At 39.2% G+C, this 22,599-nt stretch overlaps 1 protein-coding gene across 1 annotated transcript in view; it reads right to left on the bottom strand.

The window, feature by feature from the left end:
• The window catches only part of STK3 (serine/threonine kinase 3), a 317,866-nt gene that overhangs the window by 88,652 nt on the left and 206,615 nt on the right, over positions 1-22,599 (bottom strand). The window contains exon 9 of the mRNA XM_062188183.1: positions 9,935-10,127. Coding sequence (XP_062044167.1) covers positions 9,935-10,127 — 193 coding nt within the window. The remainder of the gene's footprint in view (positions 1-9,934; positions 10,128-22,599) is intronic.

The following is a 22,599-nucleotide window of genomic DNA, read 5'->3' as shown; positions in this document are numbered from 1 at the left end:
CTCAGCTGTTGTGGGCATTTGGGAAATGAACCAGTAGTTGGAAGATTTCTCTCTCTCTCTCTGTACCTTTCTACTTCCCCCCTCCCACTCCCTCTCTCTGTTGGTCTTTCAAATAAATGATCTTTAAAGAAATAAAGATTTTGCATGTATAATGTTCATCTTTAACTTTGTTCCTTAAAATCCCCTACTGTCCAAGGCAAAGAGGGAGGAAAGATAGAAGCAAATTGGTTAATCTGACAAGGCTGTATTACCAACATCTGGATGGGACACAAACATTCCTTTAACGTTTCAACAGATTTTAAGTACCCTTGATTTGTCTCTGGGCCTCAGCATTACAAGATATATTTTTCTATCTTCAGGACTGAAATTTAGTTCCTACAGCAACCTTTTATTCCAAAATAAAGTCTAGAAATTTAACCCCAGTTATTCTCTACTTCTGTCCAATTTAGAGGAGTTTTAAAATGTATTATAAATGTAGCTCAAATTACATAATTTTTCTATAAAATACTTTAATAAATCAAATCATTAAAAGGGAAGGAAGATTATCCCTCAAAGGAGTCCTTTGCTTAATATTCTTTTTTCTATTTTTAAGGGCAGAATAATTCTGTAATAGAATTAGATACTAAGTTATGTTAAGTTCTGATTTTTATCAAAAGTATTAATATGGGTCACACACATAAAGACATTTGAAAACCCTAACATTCAGTATTGTATTAAGTGTAATAACTGTTTATAAAGAAAAGTCAGATACAGAAACAAGGAAAAACTCTCTGTGTGTGTATGTATGTGTGTGTGTGTGTTGAGAACTGCTGGAAACATAAGAAACCCATGAAGACCACTATTACCAAATGGTTTGACAAATGGATACAAACATTTCATTGAAGCATATTTCTGGTGGCACCAGTAATCCATTGAAGAAAACAGCACTCCCTGCTCAAGCTCCCTCCCCAAAGCCTCCCCCTCTCCTCATGCCAGGCCAGGACCAAGCTGCTCTGACACCACCTCCTTCCACTCAGCACTGGCTTCACTGCAGACATGCTCCTTAGTGTCTTCTTCTAGGAACGGTGGACTCTAACTGAGACTCTTCAGCCACACCCTGGAACAGTCCAGATCTTCTGATACCCCAGTGACTTCTAACTCAGACATGAATATCTGAGAAAATTCACTCAAACGTTTGTGGGAGTAAACGTTTCAAAGCAGCTCTCCAATATGGACTACAGATTAAAATCAGCATCTCACTCGGGGAAGGAGAAGGTGAAAATTATCTCTCTTTCACTGGAGAGAATAAAGCGGGGAATACTTTAAGCTTTTATAAAAACATTCACAACAAATAGTAAGATGGGCTCAGCAGACGTTTCCTTTAGAGACAGTGAGGGAAAGAAAAGGCTGAAGGATGGTATTCTTTTCAGCAATGTGTCAGAAAAGTGAAAGTTCAATGAGAGAGATGCTGGTTTAGCAGAAATGGGAAAGACAGACTAATCCCCTGGGTTAATCAAAGAAAGGAAATTGCGATGAAATTTCATTCCAGGAATCTATTCTTCCATCCCCAACAGTCTCGGAGACCTGCTCCTAACACGCTCCTAATTTATAAGAGCCACCACTAGTGTCGTCATGTCTCAAAGTGAAAAAGTTGCCTAGCTGCTATCTAGTGTACCTTCTTCCACATTAAAGGTGAGAAAATTCCTCTATTGTGGATAAGAATGGCTATGTAATACAATTCTGGACAGTGATCCGTAAGTAAGAGCTTCCAGGAAAACACTGTTTTCATCGTATTTGCACCATTCCTTCTGGTTTGTTGTTGTTCTCTTGATGGTTTGAGACCTAGCATTTATTCTGCAAGCAGGAGAATGAGCAAAATATTCTAAACATGGTAGTTTAATTACTACCACATTTCACATAGATTATGCTTTTAAGGGCCTTTTACGGGACTGACCTAAAAACTGTGGTTAAACACCTTTTGGGTTCCACACTCAAAATTTTGGACTTCCCAACTTGTGAAGAGTCCTGGCAGCTCTGCCAAGAGTTGGATCACTGGAAATGGACCTGCCCTGGAGTCGAAGGATGCCCAGGTCGGAGCCACAGATCTTATTGACTCTAAGCTGAAAAGCCCTTCACTCAGCCCAGCTTCCAAAGTGACCACTGCAGCTGAGGGGACGGCCAAGTAAGGTCAGCAACATTGAAGGCAGAACTGTAAATTTCTTGTTAGAGATGCCACCTGCCTTTACCTGGCCAGCTCTCCTCCCAGGCCAGCTAAGTAATGAAAGTCAACAGAGTGCCTTCCCCCAGGAGGTTCACACCTCCCTTAGGATGTACCCCATGTGAAGAGATAGATAGGTCTGGGCCTCTTAACTTACAAGGCCTAAAGCCCAACAGATTATTATCAAGCCCCTTCTGTCAGGTTCTATTTGCCTCTCAAACAGAAAACTTAATTGTAGCTTAGACAGCACCTTTCTTAGCTCCTCTAGTAATGACTCTGTCCTTTGTTCTAGACCCTGTCTAGCGTACTTGGGCCTCATTCCTTTGTAATCATAACCTCTACTCTACCACCAATGGCTCTATTCCCAACCTGTGTGTACTGACAGTCCTCTTCCCCACTTAATGCTGTATAATTGTTCAGACCTGGTAAATGCCACTCTTAGGATCATTGGTTACTATCCTCACCCTGTCTTTTATGACCTTGTCTAAATATGATCAGAGTCGGTGAACTTGGAAGGCTTCCATAGCCTTGGCAACTCATGACGAGAGCCTAGGGTGGTTACTGGTGCCATAAACTAGAGTGTCAATTTGTTGGGTCAACAACAGGAGTCACTGTGCACTTGCTCCTCATGTGGGATCTCTGTCCTTAATGTGCTGTACATTTTGATTTAATGCTATAACTAGTACTCAAACAGTATTTTACACTTTGTGTTTCTATGTGGGTGCAAACTGTTGAAATCTTTACTTAATATATACTAAATTGATCTTCTGTATATAAAGAGAATTGAAAATGAATCTTGATGTGAATAGAAGGGGAGAGGGGGCGGGAGAGGGGAGGGTTGCGGGTGGGAGGGAAGTTATGGAAGGGGGAAGCCATTGTAATCCATAAACTGTACTTTGGAAATTTATATTCATTAAATAAAAGTTAAAAAAAATTTTTTGGACTTCCTAAGATAAAACTAAACATTGGTACAGAGTGTTAATAAAATTTGGAAAATCAACTTAAAGAAAAGAGGGCAATCTACTCCATGAGATGAGATTTTTCCCTGTGGGTAACTTTATAATAAGATATCACTAACCAGAATATAATTTTTTATTGAAATGTATATGCTTATGCTTCTAAATATTTTCCACTGCTTAAATTAAAACCTAGTAATAATATTTAGAGTGTACCTTTGTTACATACAAAGAAAGGTTAAAACACTTTTTAAAAAATTTTCTAAAGAGGAAATAGGTTAGGTTTGTTTTAACAGTTAACAGGAGGGGCAGCTATAATTGCTCAGTGCTGTTTAACGACACAATATGAAACATCTGCCACAGTGTTCATTCGCATCTCCAGGGAGACTCATGTTCACAGAAGTGGGACGGGGATGATGTTTCTGACTTACAATTCACTTAAAAGAAGAAGAAGACGAAAAGAAACTACGAGCCCTTCAACGAGAGAATGAAGCAAGAAGTCATGTGTGTTTGTGGTTGCTGCGGCAAATACTGTTTTTAAACACAGAGAGAATAATCACATAAAATAGACATCAATTTCTCCAGTTGCAGCTCAATTCTGACTTTAACTGGTAATTTTTAAAAATTTAATAACAAATTTAATGTTCAAAATTACCTGCTTCTTCAGTTTTGGCCCTAATCCATTTAACTCCTTGCTTGTGAGACTTAAAAATCCATAAAGAATAAATTAACTACTGCTCATTCTTACGGCATGCAAAAATTCAAAGAGTAAGGTTGTTTTCTGCTTCCTTCATGCATTCCCCAAAATGTTCACAAGGAAACTAAATTGTTAAAACACAAAACCTTAGAAAATATGACAGTCTACCCACAATTATTTATTTACTTTCTAAATTTGCACATGTCTTCTAAAAAGGTGAAAAGTCTTTGTGAAAATTTAAAGAAATTGTTAAGTACTTAAAATGTAATTTAATTTTTAACTTCTTTGCATAATTAGGACAAAGATATTCATGTGTAGAGAAAATCACAATCAATTTAGTAATTTATATTTAGTATAATATATGTCAACAACAAAAGGATTTATTAATATGGACGCATTTGTCCTTCCAAAAATATTTTAAGATGTGAGTGTTTCATCTGATTAATGATCTTGGAAATTTGTCCTTTAATTTGTTGCCAAAAGTATAGTGACTTCATATAAAAACCACAATGTTAATACAGAAGCTACTGACATGAGATATTTCTTAACTTTTAAATCAAAAGAGGATGCACATATTATGGGAAGGTCCAAAGGCTATTCATAAGAGATTAAAATCTTAGAAAAAGAATACCTGACCAAAGGTTAAAGGGACTGATACTATTCAGCCAGGAGAAGTCTAAGTAACATTTATTGTATTTATTTTTTAAAGATTTGTTTATTTTGAAGAGTTAAGAGAGAGAGAGAGAGAGAGAGAGAATCTTCCATTCACTGGGTCACGCCCCAGATGGCTACAACACAAGGCTGAGCCAGCCCAAAGCCAGGAGTCAGGAGCTTCAGTTGGTTCTCCCATGTGGATGGCAGGGTCCCAAGCACTTGCTCTTTCCCAGGCCATTAGAAGGGAGTGAGATCAGAAGTAGAGCAGCCAAGGCTCAAACTGGTGCCCATATGGGATGCCAGTGTCACAGGTGGCAGCTTAATCCACTACACCACAACTCCAGTCTCTAAGTAACATTTTAATAAGTATCCAAGTATATATGAACGGTTCTTGTACAGAAAACAGCAACCAGATGTTTTTCATCTCCAATGAGGGCAGAATAGAAGGAAACAAATTGAAGCCCAAGGATTTTAGTTAAATAAAAAGGATTTCCTGTGCAAGAAATGAACACTGTAATGACCACTGTGTGTGTCTATGAAAACCCTTTTTTCAGGGGCCTTTACAACAAAGAGATTTTCATTTGCACAAGGAAGACTAATATTTATTTGTCTAATGTCCATGGGTGCTTCGTGCTATTGAAACAGATATTCTACAAGCAATGTGCAAGTACCCACAGTCTTGGGCAGGGTTCTACTCCATTAACTATCCTATGGACTGAGGGAGGAGCAGGCCATCTTTAGGACCCACGGGGAACTCCACACCACTGTAGCCATACCTCAGCTGGATGCCTAGCACTTCCTCTGAGGGAAATAAAGGGTTCCTGATGGCCTAGAAATGCCACAGGACTTGCACCCAGCTGCATGCCCTGAGCAAGATGAACAAGGCAGCAAAAGAGGGATACAACAGTTTTCATGAAAGAACAGAAGATTGATGGAGAAATGGAAAGTAGTCCCCTTGCACTCTTATTCCCTGGTTAATTATTCCTTGGCACTGAAACTCCATACTCAGTGATGTACTCCTTTAGCTCAAGGTTTCAAAAATGTGGGGGAAAATGGATTTTATGAACATTAACCATTGTTAACTATTTTATACCCGTGTATCTCATCCTTTCTGAAATGGATTTTTGGAGGAAATAAGAGGGAAAAGATAACCAGAACTGAGAAAGAAGATGTTACTGAGCAAATAAAGGTATGTGGACAGAGCAAACTGTCTCATACCCAAAAATTCTTTCTGGGGACATTAGATGCACTGCCGAGTGGGGATACCTAATGGTCATTCTTCTCTTTTTTGTACCTGTCCTAACCACTTCCTGTTTTTTTTTTTAAATTAAAGATTTATTTGTTTATTTGGAAGTGAGAGAAAGAGAAAGAGAAGGAGGAAGGGAGAGGGAGAGGGAGAGGGAGAGGGAGAGGGAGAGGGAGAGGGAGAAACCATCTACTGGTTCACTCCCCAGATGGCTGCAATACCCAGGGCTGGGCCAGGCTGAAGCCAGGAGCCAGGAACTTCTTTCAGGTGTCCTATATAGGTGGCAGATGCCCACCGTCTGCTGCTTTCTCAGGCACATTAGTAGAGAGCTGGATTGGAAGTGGAGCAGCTGGGACAGAAATTGGTGCCCATATGGGATGCTGGCATTGCAGGCAGCAGCCTTACCAGCTATGCCACAATGCTAGCTTCCTAACCTCTTTCAGAATTAATCTAGTATCTGTTTCCTAAAAATCTAAAGCAGAATCTCATTTGCTTTCTTTTACTAATTAAGCAAAACTACATAAGTGTGCTGTCCAAAAAAACTAGTATATTTTAAAATCACTACATATTCTAGGCATATACAAAGAAGAAATTTTAGATTGTTGATCTTATCCTAATTTACTTCTTTGGACAAAAACTGCTAAAAGGCTTTGGCCACCAGGCTGAAGCTGGACATTCTGTGGTAATGAGGAGGCCCATGGGGCATGTGAATGGGAAGAGTGGGAGAGTAAAAGCAATACCACCACTGCTGAAAACAGGGATGGAAGATTTTTCTTGTGACATACCTGTGGATCCATGGCCTCGTTTTTATTCTTATTTATTTATTTATTTAAAAAATTACCGAGAAAGAGAGGCAGAGGCAGAGAGAATGACAGAGAGAAAGAGATCTCCCATCCACCAGTTCATTCCCCAAATGGCCACAATGGCCGTGGTTGGGCCAGGCTGAAGCTAGGAGCCAGGAGCCTCATCAAGGTATCCCACGTGGGTGCAGGGTCCCAAAAAGTTGGGCCATCTTCCGCTGCTTTCCCAGGCACATTAGAAGGTAGCTGGACCAGAAGTGGAACAGCTGGGACCCAAACTGGTGCCCATTTAGGATGCTGGCACTGCAGGTGAAGGTTTTACCTACTACGCCTCAGCATCAGTCCTTGTTTGTTTTTTAGTAGATCAAATTTGAAAATATTTTTTGTCTCTTTACTTCCCTTCAAGAAGTCTTTGAAAAAATTTGCTTCCTAGAGTCAAATCACCACATTTTTGACATGTAAGAAAAACAGGTCTATAATACCTACTTTCATGGCTAAAAGTATAAAAGACAACATGTAAACAAAATTTAAGCTGATGAGAATGTTAAAGCAGGCAACTCACTTGAAACTCCAATGGAAAACAAGATGCAAATCATAATGCTTAGCATAGAATGTAACAGTCTAGATTTTAGAAAGTTAAAAACAATACACTGTCATAATCTTTTTAGGGAATAAAAATGCTAACACATTAGCAAATGAGGCTTTGACTGGTCATGTTAGCTGAGAACTCATACCAATTTATCTTAAATGGTTTTAAAGAAGACTTAGATCATGAGGGAAAACAGAACTAGAACAATTATGTGGTTAGGGAAAAGTGTGTCCTCCCTCAATAGCTTCTGTACATTGTGTCACCAACCCAGGACAGGCCCTGGGTGTGTTCTAACAGCACCTGATTTCATCTGGGGAAAACTCTGAGTTCCACATTATAGAATGACATCTAAATTGCAGAAAATGCAAATACACAGGAATTTAAAACTTGCTGATGAAACTACTATCTACTCCACTTAAAAATGGGCTTTCAGTAATACCTGTGATTAAAAATCATACCTATGTCATCTGTTACTATAAAATTATAACATTGATTTCCATTGCTGTTAAAGCTATAACAGATGAAATATGTATATTTGTGGTATAAAGACAATGCCTGTTAAATCATCATCACTATCTCTACCTTGAAAGAGAATGATCTAACATCCATTTGATTGCACAAAAACTCATTTTTAAACCACTGTACACTGCTGATGTCCACATATGTGACTGCGTGAAAAAGTTGTTTTTGTAGTTTCATAGAGAGCTAAGTAGCTCACTAGAGATAAACAAAACACTCTAACTGACCTACTAATAATCATAAAATTTGAGTAAAATTATTTTATCAGCTTGTGGGAAAGTGATGGGACAGCTGATGGGAAACATGTTAGCTGTCTCACCATGGGATCTTTTGATCCACAGGACCTATGACCTATACTCTAACACTGGCTGGCTTTGGAGTACACATCACCACCCTATGTAGTTGAGCAAGGCATGTTACGGATGCAAGGTGCCTATGCTGGTCAGAAGCACAGTTACACTATTTCAGTAAACCTACGAGTAATGGGAGACAGAAAGTCCATACACTCCCCACCCACCCCAAGCCCCAGGATTTACCACGTAACAATGTGCATTTTGTGCTTCATGATCATTGCCTTACAAACATATAAACATAACGGGCTACCTAGCGGGAAGTATGGAGAAAGTATGAAGCTGTGGTGTAAGCCTCTACAAGAGAAATAACAGAAAAGAGAGCCCCAGAAAGAAAGGGGTGAGCAAAAAGAAAGTAGGAAGAGGTGAGCATCTGGTCTCCTGGTTAAGATGCCCAAATCCGGTACTAGAGTGCCTGAGTTTGAGTCTCAGCTCTGCTTTGGATTCCAGCTTCCTGCTAATGTGTACCCTAGGAGGCAGCAGATGACGGCTCCAACAGCAGAGTCCTCACCATCCCCACTTGGGCATCCTAGACTGAGTTCCCAGCTCCTGGTTCTGGTATCTGCAACACCTGAGCTCTTGCAGGCATTGGAAGAAGGAATTGGCAAATGGGAGCTCTGTGTTACCTGTCTTGTGTGTGTGTGCATCAAATATTTGAAAAAAGAAAACCAAAATGTCAGAAAGGAAATTCTGCTAGCATCCATTTCCTAGCACCAGCCAATCACTTGAACATTTACCACTTTCCATGCTCTATAGCGGCAGAAGTCCCGTCATGCCGCACCTCAGCTGTGTGGAAGCAACACCGTGTAGTGGAAAATAACCCAGTGCTCAGACTGACAATAACCACGCAGGACCAGGATGGCTGGAAAGGGAAGAAAAAGGCCAGGAGCTATGATGAGATCATCTACTTTTGCCTATCACTGTGGAAACGCAGTCCTACACTGTTCACTGCAGCATCTGAAATCACTGAACAGGAAAGAAAAGATTGTCAGAGGATTCCTATCTTTACCACTCTGCAAAACACAGAGGTCAGAAAAAAGTCACTCTTCCCCCATTGTATATTTGAAAGGCAGAGAGAGAGAGAGAGAGAGAGAGAGAGAGAGAATGAGAGATCTTCCTTCACAGCTGATTTATGCCCAAATGCTCACAGCAGCCAGGTAAGAAGCCAAGTGCCCAGCACTCCATCAGAGTCTCCATCACAGGTGGGAGGGGCCCAAGTACACTTGCTGCCCACCCAGGATTCAGGAAGCTAGATCAGAAGCAGGAGAGCCAGGACCCAAACCAGGTATTTGGATATGGTGTGATGCAGGTGTCCTAAGCCGTGTTTTAATTGCTGTGTCAAATGCCTGCTCAGAGAGGATGCCTTAATTGTCATTTTATCCCCTGAAGCACCCAGTGCTGTGCCACATTTGATAAGCAGCAGCACGTATGCCCAGGACTGACTCTTCCCTATGAGTGTCCCCGTGTCCCACATGTTCTTTCTAGTACTGATTTTCGCACATCAGCCCTTGTTTCTTCCCAAAGCTTGAACTTCTCTGTCTCTGTGGCTTAACTGCTAATTTAGACAATATGAAATAACATTATGTTGTATTTATTGGAACAGAACTTTAGGTTCAATTTTTTAATTGGAAAAGTAAATGTTAGGAACACTATCTTCTTTCCTCTAAAATACTTTACAAATTAAATTATGGGCTCACAGCCTTCAAAAGTTCCATAATCCTAAGTTAAAGATGTGTTGCTTTCTGCTGTAGTAAAATATGATTTTAAAAAGCCTATTTGTGTCATATTCTTTTTCTTTTTTGCTGTTAAATAAAGCCAAGACATTTCCATAATTGCCTATAAAAAGTAACACAGAACTATCCTGGTTCCTTTGCAAGTATACTTTTAAAATGGAAAACTACCATTCAATGGGAAAAAGCCACTTACTTTTCATAGTTCCATCTTCTTCTTCCTCATCCTCACTGTTTATAACCATGGTCCCCAGGTCAGATTCTAGCATGGTGCTGTTATGTTCAATCATGGTCTGGGCCCCCTCACTCATTGTGCTCGTGGCCCGCATCGTGCCCACACTCTCCGAACTGGTCTTCACCATTGTGTGCGAATCCAGCTCATCTTCATCCTGCAGGCAAAATACCCACATGAAGGAAGACTTTTCCAAGTCAGCTGGATTGCTTAATTCTTAACAATAATGTCAGCATATTACACTTTTAATAATGCCAAAACACTACCATTACTACTAATTTTAATGTAAGGCCACACAAATTTTATTCTCACAGAAAAAGTTATTCAGAATAACTTAAAGCTTTAGGTACTTAAAGCACAAGCAATAGCAACTGATAAAACAGAAGGCTACATGCTGCTTTTAAAATAAGGATTAAAGTAGGTAAATGATCAACAAATGCATAACAAAGGTGATGACAAAATCATTAAACATACAAAAGGGAATACATTAAGATAGAACATGTGGGCACTTCCTTCTTTAATAGGCATAATAATGTTTATAACTTCTACAATAGCTTTTTCCTCTAAATTTAAATTTAAATTTGTTTCCTTTAAATTGTGGTAAAATCATGTTACATAAAACTTACCTTTATTTTTTTATTTTTTTTATTTTTTTGACAGGCATAGTGGACAGTGAGAGAGAGACAGAGAGAAAGGTCTTCCTTTTGCCGTTGGTTCACCCTCCAATGGCCACCGCGGTAGGCGCGCTGCAGCTGGCGCACCGCGCTGATCTGATGGCAGAAGCCAGGTACTTATCCTGGTCTCCTATGGGGTGCAGGGCCCAAGGACTTGGGCCATCCTCCACTGCACTCCCTGGCCACAGCAGAGAGCTGGCCTGGAAGAGGGGCAACCGGGACAGAATCCGGTGCCCCGACCGGGACTAGAACCCGGTGTGCCGGCGCCGCAAGGCGGAGGATTAGCCTAGAAAACTTACCATTTTAAACATTTAAAATTTACTTATTTTCATTTTATTTGAAAAAGAAAGAAAGAAAAAGAAAGAAGGAAGGAAGAATGGACATTTGGGTTGTTCACACCTTTTGGATACTGTGAATGATGTTAGTACACTCATGTGGTAATCTACTTGAGTCCCTGCTTTCTGTGTTTTGGGTATATACCTACAAGTGTAATAGCAACAGGATAAGGTAACTAACTCTATGCTTATTTTTTTGAGGAACTACCAAATTGCTTTCCACAATTGCTGTACTGTTTTACACTCCCACCAACAATGCAGAGGGTTTCAATTTCCCACATCCTTGCCAACACTCATTATTTTTCATTTTGAAAATAAATAGCCATCCTAATGGATAGGAAGGTGCTATCTTATGATTTAATTTGCATTTCTCTACTGACTAATGATGATGCACCATCTTTTTGCATGCTTACTGGCCATTTACGTATCTTCTTTGATGAAATGTCAAGTCCTTTGCCTACTTTTGAAATGGGTTATTTGTTTTCTGTTGTTGTAGGGTTGTTACACATTCTGGGTGCTACTCCCTTATGAAATACATGATTTGCAAATACTTTTTGCCATTCCATAGGTTGTCTTTTCACTCTGTTGATAGTGTCCTTTGATGCACAAAAGTTTTTAATCTTAATGGAGTTTGATTTACCTATTTTTTCTTTGGTTGTTTACATTTTTCTATAATATCCCAGCCATTAGCTTTTAAACATTTCACAGAAAAAAAGTCAGTAATGTAAGTATGAATGAAAATGCTTTTTAGAATATTCAAAATATATACATGAATAGGGCCACAAAATAAACTAAACTATCAAATCTTCTTTTTGGAAACACTTGCTTATATACTGAAATTCATATAAATCTATTCCACTTTTCATGGAAACATACAAACAAAATCTAGTTTCGGCAAAAGTCAAAATGCAAATATGGAACATCAATGTTGTGTCTTAGCAACTTAGGTGGCTTGACATAACAGGAGTTGGATGGCTATTTAATACTACTCTTCCTAAATTAACAGGATAAGCTTGAGTATTATATTTCAAGGTCTTTTGCTCTTCTTTTATGACTCTCTCTCTTTTGGAAGACCTTTTCATTCTCATGCCTACAACTACCTAATATTCTGAATACTCCCAAATCCCAAAATCTTGCTACATCTTTACTTAGTAATTAAATGCTTAATGACATCTACATTCAATATTTCCAAAAACAACCACCATAAAGCACAGTGATTATCACAAGTTTTCAGAGTTGTACTTCAATGTCTTCTTATATTCATTCTGTTTAATTCTCCATGCAAGATCTTCAAAAGACTATTCGCTTTCAGCTTTTCTTTTTCATTCCGTTTGCTACTAGGTGAACCTCATGCCTCAAACCTGGGTTAGTGTAGGTAATGCCTTTTTTTTTTTAAATTTTTTTTTTTTTTTTGACAGGCAGAGTGGACAGTGAGAGAGAGAGACAGAGAGAAAAATCTTCCTTTGCCGTTGGTTCATCTTCCAATGGCCGCCGCGGCCAGCACACCACGCTGATCCAATGGCAGGAGCCAGGTGCTTCTCCTGGTCTCCCACGGGGTACGGGGCCCAAGCCTTGGGCCATCCTCCACTGCACTCCTGGGCCATAGCAGAGAGCTGGCCTGGAAGAGGGGCAACCGGGATAGAATCCGGCGCCCCGACTGGGACTAGAACCCGGTGTGCCGGCGCCGCAAGGCGGAGGATTAGCCTGTTGAGCCACAGCGCTGGCCCGGTAATGCCTTTTGATTGAAGACTCTCCCATCTCATCTTCTCAAATCAGGTACATGTTAGTTAGATCTTTGTTGAAATCAATTACTAAGCCCAAGACCTTTAGGAAATTCATTTAAACCCTCTAAAGCTTAATTTCTTCCCCTAGATGTAATGATAATTAAGTGAAAAATGGTAGGCAAAACTGCTGCCTGCTACCTGCACCAAAGCAGTTTCACTCCTTCAGAGTACACAGCAATGTACCTACCAGTCTTTCTTGAATACTATTTCTTTTCTGTTTTCTAAATATTTTATTTATTATTTATTATTTATTTAAAAGGCAGAATTACAAAGAGGCAGAGAGACAGCTAGGGAGAGAGAGGTCTTCCATCTGCTAGTTCACTCCCCAACTGGCTGCAACAGCTGGAGCTTCACTGATCCGAAGCCAGGAACCAGGAACTTCTTCTGGGTCTCCCACATGGGTGCAGGGGCCCAAGGACTTGGGCCATCTTCTACTGCTTTCCGAGGACATAGCAGAGAACTGGATCAGAAGAAGAGCAGCTGGGACTTGAACAGGTGCTCATATGGGATTCTGGCACTGCAGGTGGAAGATTAACTTACTGTGCCACAGTGCTGCCCCATCTTGAATACTATTTCTATTACATAATTCTTCTACGCAGAATCTATACTGGCTCCCAGTTTTCACGTACATTAAAGCTATCTTGCCACCTAGATTTTAATTTCTTCTATGTTCTTATCTCATTATATTTGGCTAATCCTACTTTTCCATTGTTCATGTGTTCTTTAAGAGTAGCATATTGACAACTTAATTCACTCTCCTTCTTATGGGGTTATGATAAACAGGATACTAAGCTCATTAAGATTCCTCTCTTTGATCATGTTTTTTTCTGCCCAGAATATCCTTCTTCTCTATCCATTTAATTAAATCCTATATGGTCTCAGATCAAGTATTTATTGCTTCCATGGCTAATTCAGTCTTTATTAATTATCCTCTTTTTCAAACTTCTACACAATTTACAACCTGTATTATACACTTTTGCATTTAAATTCATGATCTCATACTGTGAACAATTATTTTGTAATGAATATAAATACTTTATACATAAGAATGCACTTCTGAATCCACTAAAGTGTTTCATTTAGCATTCAAAACACGGTAAGTTCTGAATATATATTTATTTCTTCACAGAATTATAAAATTATGAACCTTTATATTGGAAAGAAACTCATCCAACCTTCTTGTATGCATGGATTTCAAATTTTTTGTTTTGCACCAAAAAAAATTAAATTCCATTTTCTACATAGACAGTAAGACTCCCCAAAGTTTGTATACCTACTTAAAAAATACAGGGGCAGGCATTGGACCTAGCAGTTAAGACACTGGTTTTGATGCCCACATCCCATCTCAGCACGGTTGGGCAGAATGCTTGCTATGTTCCTAATTCCAGCTTACTGCTAATGCAGACCCTGGGAGGCAGCAGGGATGGATCAAGTAATTTGTTCCCTGCCACCCATATGGGAGACTTGGATTGAGTTCCCAGCTTCTGGATCCAGTCCCAGCACCAGCCCTGGCCATTGCAGGCATTTTAGAGAATGGTCCACAGAACAGGAGCTCTCTGTTTTTCTACTTCTCAAATTAAAAAAAAAAAAAAAAGAAAGAAAAAGAAAAAGGAAAGCTAGAACTAAGAAACAAGTTCTTTAGTTTCTTGACCCATTATTCCACTATATATATATTACGTTTAAGGTTTACATATATACATTTAAATTTCTATCTACTTGAGTACTACAATTTTAATAGTTTATATTATCATTTCCTATTCCCAAAGAGTCCTATACAAATTATTCAATTCATTCTACTCCAAGCCACTGGCTTCTCTCACCTGGACTATAAGAACAGCTCCCTAACTCTTTTCACTGTTTCTTGTCTTGCCTCTTTTAGTCTCACACAAAAACAGGCAGACTGATCCTTTCGAAAGAGAAATCACATCATGGTTTTCTATTGCAGACTCTGCAATTGGCCTCTCATCACACTTAGACTAAAATCCAAAATCCTTTAGCATGGCCAAATGTGATCTGGCCTACTTAATAACTGCCAATCCCATCTCCTATCACATTCCTTCCTGCTCAGCAAGCTCCAGTCATGTTGGCCTCCTTTGCTGTTTCTTGAGCATTCTAAGCATATTCCTCTTTCAAGTCTTTAAACTGACTGGTCTCTTGGAATGCTCTTCCACAGGAAGACTTGATCATTTATTTCACTTAAATGTCACCTCCTTAGCAAGACTTTTTCTGACCACCAGTTTAAACTTGGAGCCTCCACCATCCTTTGTTATATTATCCTTCTATATTCTTCATATCCAGCATCTGGCGTTCTCTACCACTGGCAGGACAACAGACTTAAAATTTACCCCAGTACTAAAACACCTGGCACATAGGAAGCACTTGATTAATACTTACATAATGAAGTAATCAACTAATATTTTAATTTAGTAAAGTAATTCATTCAATAAGTGCTTTGTATATTTGCAATATGTCAGGTAGTGGTGGATCAGGCATCAGAGATACAAAGCAGAATAAGACATGGTTTTGTTGCACTTTGAGGTCTAGGGAAATCTATTCACATGTGAACAATAAATTACTATGCAATCTGTTAAGTGCTGTAAGGAAAGTGTTGACAGTATAATGGGAACACTAAGAGTAGAGCCTATAATTCTTTTCTTAACAAGAGAAGGAGGCCTCGCAGAGAGGCTGCCCTTGAGGCGTCTTAAAGGATGAGTGTCCTGTATCTGTAACATACATACATAAATTTGGGTGGGGTGTTTAACATTACACCTTTTGTTTTACATGAGAACTATATTCAGACATATCCTGTCTTAGTTCAGACATTCCACGACTGAATTAGGTGTCATGACTTTGTACTCCTATAGCATCCTGCACTTATAATATCATACGTCTATTGCACAATAGTGTAATCGTGGTGTCAACTAATCTAACTGCCCCTGCCCCCATTAGACTCTAAATCTGTAAGAGTAATTAATAAAATTTTGTTAACAGATATTTTTTTTAAAAATTATTTATTTATTTATTTTGAAAGTCAGAGTTATAGACAGGGAGAGAGAAAGAAGAAAGAGAGAGAGGGAGAAATTGATCTTCTATCTGCTGGTTCACTCCCCAGATGGCCAGAAATAATCAGGGATGGGTCAGGACAAAGCCAGGAGCCAGGATCTTCATTGGGATCTACCACATGGATGGGAGGGGCCCAAGTTCTTGGGCCATCTTCCACTGCCATTAGCTCCCAGGCCATTAGCTGGGAACTGGATTGGAAATGGAGCAGCTGAGACATGAACCAGCACCCATATGGGATGCCAGTGTCACAGGCAGTGGCTTTACCTGTTATGCCACAATACTGGTCCCCAGATATATTCTTATTATTTTTTTTTTAATTTTTGACAGGCAGAGTGGACAGTGAGAGAGAGAGAGAGAGAGAGAGACAGAGAGAAAGGTCTTCCTTTACCGTCGGTTCGCCCTCCAATGGCTGCTGCGCCCAGCGCGCTGCGGCCAGAGCACTGATCCGAAGCCAGAAGCCAGGTGCTTCTCCTGGTCTCCCATGTGGTTGCAGGGCCCAAGGACTTGGGCCATCCTCCACTGCACTCCCAGGCCACAGCAGAGAGCTGGCCCGGAAGAGGGGCAACCGGGACAGAATCTGGTGCCCCGACTGGGACTAGAACCTGGTGTGCCGGCGCCACAGGCGGAGGATTAGCCTATTGAGCCGCAGCGCCGGCCCAGATATATTCTTGATATTCAGAACAAAGCATTGAATGAAGGTTAAATTCTTCATATGAGAAAGTGTGTTACGTGAGGTTCAAAAGAGACAACTTTATACCAACTTACTATTATAAAACATGGAATGGCTATTGAAGAAACTTTGGGAGGGAAATAATGCTGCTAACCAGATCAGATGATTATTTATTTAATAATGATATGACAAAGTATCAACGAATTATAATCCCTATGCAGAGCCTTTTTTTTTCTTTTTAGATTATTCCCATTTAAGCTTCTTATTAACTCCATATTATTGTCCCTATTGTACAAATGATGGAGCTGAGACTCAAGCAGATTTAATAACTGCAAAAAGCAAGTTTTTTTTTTTTTTTTTTTTTTGGACAGGTAGAGTTAGACAGTGAGAGAGAGAGAGAGAGAGACAGAGAGAAAGGTCTTCCTTTTCCATTGGTTCACCCCCCAAATGGCCCTATGGCCAGCACGCTGCGCCGATCAGAAGCCAGGAGCCAGGTGCTTCTCCTGGTCCCCCATGCGGGTGCAGGGCCCAAGGACTTGGGCCATCCTCCACTGCTTTCCCAGGACACAGCAGAGAGCTGGATTGGAAGAGGAGCAACCGGGACAGAATCTGGCGCCCCAACAGGGACTAGGTCCCAGGGTACTGGCGCCGCAGGCGGAGGATTAGCCTAGTGAGCCACGGTGCTGGCCCAGAAGCAAGTATTTTAAATAGGTCTATCTGAGGCTAACACCTGAGATCTAACTTCCAATAATGTAAGGTTTTTAAATTATCTAGAGTATTTTTAAAGTCCAATTTAATTTATACTAGGGGTTTTCAAAAGTTCATGGAAAATATGTATTATGTAAAAACTATGCACAGACTTCAAAATTAGATTGCACCAAAATAAACTTTTTCCTTAACTCCAGTTTTTCACAAATTTTTGAAGCACCCTTGCATTACAAATTTACCACAGCATGTTTCATTTTGCTAAGAGATGAAGAAAATGCCATACACAATAGACTGATTCACACTTTATCCAAAAACTAATCTTTTTCTAAGTTGGGATTAATTCTTTCCAGTGGATCCCACTGAGGACAGCAATTAAAGCTGATTTTCTATCAGCTCGTTCTTAAAGTTTTCTAGTTTAGTATCTTATTTTATCCTGGTTGAAACTAGTTTATTCCCAAAACACTAAATCTATTTTTATATGCATGAGTCATTTGTCTTTTATCCTTGTAAGATTCAATGCTGTGACCAATAACAAGAAACATAACATCTGGCTGGTATGAAATAGGGTTTTCAGTCTTCCTATATCTATGATGTGGTTGAATCTACAAAGAGATCACGAAGCTTACAACTCTAGATTCACATAATTGGCTTAGATAACCTATAACACTGTAAGAAAACTGAATCAAGTTAGAAAGGGATTACTCCTACTAAAGATTATTTTTACTTATATAGTCACTTTGCTTAAAATGATACTCTAATTTACAAATTGACAGCAAAAAAGGCAACAAAAATAATATAAACACTTAATTCAATAATGAGAGAGTGTCATCCAAACAACAATTAATGAAGTACAGATGATGAGAACTGGTTTATGAAATTAGAAAACTCAAACATTAATAATTTGGTGATGGTGTTGAAAACTTTTCAGCAACATTGTTTTTACTTTTAGAAGCTCATTAGCTCTGAATTTATTATTTTATTGTTAAATTTTCCTGATACTTAGTATGCATTTATAATAAAGGTTATTTATAAAGCTTTTTTCAAAGTTATATTTCATTTATATATACTCAGTTATTGCTCCTAAAAGAAAAGCAGAAGAAAAACATGTTGATACTTTATAGAAAAAGGTCTGCAGAACAGATGCTTCTCCCCTGCAGAAAGCGGCCAATTCCAGTAAGGAATACAATAGCATTTTCAATCAGTGGCCATCATGTGCCAGGAATGCAAAACAGAGTACTGATGATAATCCAGTTTATGAATCATAAAATCCACATGGAATACAAACATTTGAAAACATTATTAGGAAATCCTATTCCATTGCTAAGACAGATTTATGCTCTAACAGTCGGAGAAATAATGAGACTTTGCATGAAGTATCTTTACATTTTCAATATCTAGTACCTTAAAGGATTTTTCTAAGTATTCAGTTACTAACCGAATGGTTTTAAGGGTACTTACACAAACATTTTATCAGGTACTGTCACATGTAAGGCTAAAGAGACAGACAAACATGCCTTACATAGATGTCCTTATTCTAATTATGTTATTTTTTTTGAAATGATATGGAACGCTTTTATTACAAACACAATCACTCAACAAAACTATCAGTATAAGAGCAGTGATCCTAATGGCTTTCAAAAACTGCATTCTTCAGGTAAAAATGTATGTGTACAGTACATACATGAACTAATTACACACAAAGTTGGAATTATATAGTGATCTAGATATCCTTAAAACCTCTTAAAGTTGCAAAGAAACAGCCAGCAATAAGTATAGCAAACACACTATTAATGCATAGCTGAGGTTTCAAGATAGTAAGAGAAATCCCCCAAGGGCTTAAACAGAACTGTGATAATAAGCAAAATCTGACCTTAGGGCTAACCAAAGAGCATGAGATATTTTACATATATTTTGGTGGTTAAAGGAGAATAGAAGACTTTGGCCTTTTGCCACAGAAAAACTGAAACCCATGCCTAAAGTTGGGAAGCTTGAAAGCTGACAACCCCTGAGAAAGACCAGACAATCAAAAATTTACCCACAGGCGAAGGAGACAAGTCTCATCTGGGCTACGGGTAAGGGTAGAGGTGGGGAAGCCTCCCATTAGAATTTACAACCATGATGGCTTTCAATTTTACATTGATCCACAGGGTCTGGGTAACCTCATTGAAAAATAAACCTAATCCAGTATGGTAGCACCCTGAATGCCCGATGGACACAACTGCAAATCCATCCTCCAGGGATTCACACTCCAATGTCACCCCAGAACTCACATCATCCTCAGCGACAAAACCCGGTGAAACCACAGTCCACAATCACAAACACACATAAGATAGCTACTGAGAATGAGCAGAAGCAACAAATAACAGAGTTAAGGCACCTCTGCTTTCCAGAACCAAGTTAGCTTCCTTAGATAGCTGGATCTTGGGATTAAACAAAAAATCAAGAAAGAACAGGTAGTGGCATTCTGGATTGAGGAAAAAGAACATAAATAGAAATATTCTGGCTGGAATGGAAACCATTAAGTGAACAGGGTACCACGCTCAACCTAACTGAGCTAACTACTGAGAAAACATCAAAAGTATTCTCCTTCAAATATCTGCCCTTAAGCACGATGCAACACTTCAATGTCTTGACAGCTGAAAAAAGTAGTAAGTTGGTATTCAACCATTAAAAATTACTGACTTGCAGTATCTGAAAATCTGTACAGAGAATGAACTTTCTTCTCACAGCTGTAAGTAGGTGGTCCTTCTGTTTCACTGCAAAACCAGCACGACAGCTTAGACAGCCGCCTTTGACATACTTGTCTTTAACAAACAGAAACTTCATGGATTCTAACTTTTGCATGTTTGCAGGCATGTTTTAAAGTTACATCAAAGCTTTTAGAATCTCCAAAAGTCATAAAAGACTTGTTCATCAGTGCAAAAAGCCTAAATGGTGAGAAGGTGTGCGGGCAGGACTTCAGAGGCTCCATGATGCAAGACTGAACAAGTTCTTGGCATTATACAAAGTTTCTAAACAAAGGATTATCTTACATCCCTTGTGCACAATACTGATATACAACAGAGTGAATTAAGAGGTAAAAGCAACTTTAACCGTGACTTTTCTTTTTGCTCTCACAGCCAAAGCATGTCACAGGATTAACAAAATATCAAGAAGCTTATAAAATTAAATATTTTAAAATAAGAATAACACCTTTAAAATTGTGTTGTTATAAAATATCCACAAGAGGGCACCAAAGACAATAGGCTAAAATTCCATTAATTGAAAATTTACACATATAGGTTCATAACATTTACTAATATATAATCAATATTTTTCATAAATGGATTTGCAGCCACTGATAACATTTAAAACTTAAGTATTTTAAAATACAATAACTTCTGTCAAACTACTGTATTTTTATAAAAGCAATGCTTTTGTTTCTTAAGTGCAAAGGATGTCTTCTACATTCAGTCATTCCCACAGTGACTTGCATAGAACAGCAGGAGCTCAATGTATAGTTGGTGATGCTACAAAGCTTACAGAAGCATACAAGAGGAAATAACAAAGATTTATATTACTTCATCATGGCATTCTAAATTGCTTTAATTTAATATTATGTATATCTTATATTTCCAGAACAAATATAACTAAGAGATCATTTGTCTCTAAAAAGAATTTTGTTTTTTCCTCATTCATTCTTTCTGTTACTCCTTTTGTTCCAGTATGAAAGTGTTTAAGAACAGAAACTTCAATATACATTTAACAGAAGAAATATCACATAAAGTTTAGAAATAATATAAAATGCTTTTAAGAAATCAACTTCTAGGGCCGGTGCTGTGGCGCAGTGGGTTAAAGCCTTGGCTTGGGCCGGTGCCAGGGCTCAATAGGCTAATCCTCTGCCTGCAGTGTTGGCACACCAGGTTCTAGCCCTGGTCAGGGTGCCGGATTCTGTCCCAGTTGCTCCTCTTTCAGTCCAACTCTCTGCTGTGGCCCAGGAGTGCAGTGGAGGATGGCCCAAGTCCTTGGGCCCTGCACCCACATGGGAGACCAGGAGAAGCACCTGGCTCCTGGCTTCAGATCAGCGTGCCTGCCACAGCGGCCGTTGCGGGGTGAACCAACAGAAAAGGAAGACCTTTGTCTCTCTCTCTCTCTCACTGTCTACTCTGCCTGTCCAAAAAAAAAAAAAAAAAAGCAGCCCTGGCCTGAAGCACCGGCATCCCATATGGGCACCAGTTCGAGACCCGGATGCTCCACTTCCAATCCAGTTCTCTGCTATGGCCTGGGAAAGCAGTACGAGATGGCACAAGTCCTTGGGCCCCTGCACCCATGTGGGAGACCCGGAAACAGCTCCTGGCTCCTGGCTTCAGATTAGCGCAGCTCCGGTCGTTGCGGCCAATTGGGGAGTGAACCATCGGATGAAAGACCTCTCTCTCTCTCTGCCTCTCCTTCTCTCTCTGTGTAACTCTGACTTTCAAATAAATAAATAAATCTTTAAAAAAAAAAGAAATCATAGTTCAGATGAAGATTTCTTGAAACACTAAAATAATAAACTTATTTTAACATGAAATTTATATTACTATAACTCCTGATACAGATGAAATTCTGAGGCAAAGAATTGTCAAGGTAGCAAAAAAAGAAGTTTCTCTCACAACTCAAATATTTATATTTGACTTAAGTATCTCTGAGGAAATACTGCACATACTAGCATGTATCTTACCAATTTCCAAATGCAAATATATTCCATGTTGATGAAAATATAAATTATATGGAGTAAAATCAGGTAAAACCTACTACAAAGTAGTTTTATACATATACTTGTTGATTCAATAAGCATTTACAAATTACATATTTCTATAATACCCACTTGCATGCAAGGCAATGCACCAAGATTTAGTCTTTATTCTTAATAGATATATAGTTCCTGGGAAGAGTTAGAAATTAGACAAATATAGTAAAATAAGTACTCTCGTAGAGTTAAACATAGTATACCACAGCGTGCCTGGAAGAGCCTTGTGAACTATTCCTTCTTTCCAGAGAAAGCAACAGCAAAGGCGACTATCTGAAAGCAGCAACCTGTGTTCTTCTTTAAACACTTTTTGAGCAATTGCCTCTATGCTTATGGTTTAACTACCAACTGCAGGAAACACTGATTCCCTAATTGCCTGAGTTCTCCCTTGGGATTCAGGCCTGCCTATCCAACCGCCTGCTACACACAGTGATTTGGGATGACCCAAGGACACCTCGAATAAGTGCTAAAGTGATCTCATCTTATCCAGAAAGTCATCTGGAGAACATTTCAGCCAGAATGAAAGAAGTGGCGAGAGGGTGGGCAAAGTGAAAGAAGCAAGGCTCTGGCTTTTCATATCCTTCTATCAAGAAGCTTGGTTGCAATTGATTTGGGTATTTTTCCTTA

The sequence above is a fragment of the Lepus europaeus genome, chromosome 4 (assembly GCF_033115175.1).
Source record: "Lepus europaeus isolate LE1 chromosome 4, mLepTim1.pri, whole genome shotgun sequence".
Lineage (NCBI taxonomy): Eukaryota > Metazoa > Chordata > Mammalia > Lagomorpha > Leporidae > Lepus > Lepus europaeus.
Note: the sequence above shows the minus strand (reverse complement) of the source record. Positions and strands in the feature narration are given on the sequence as shown.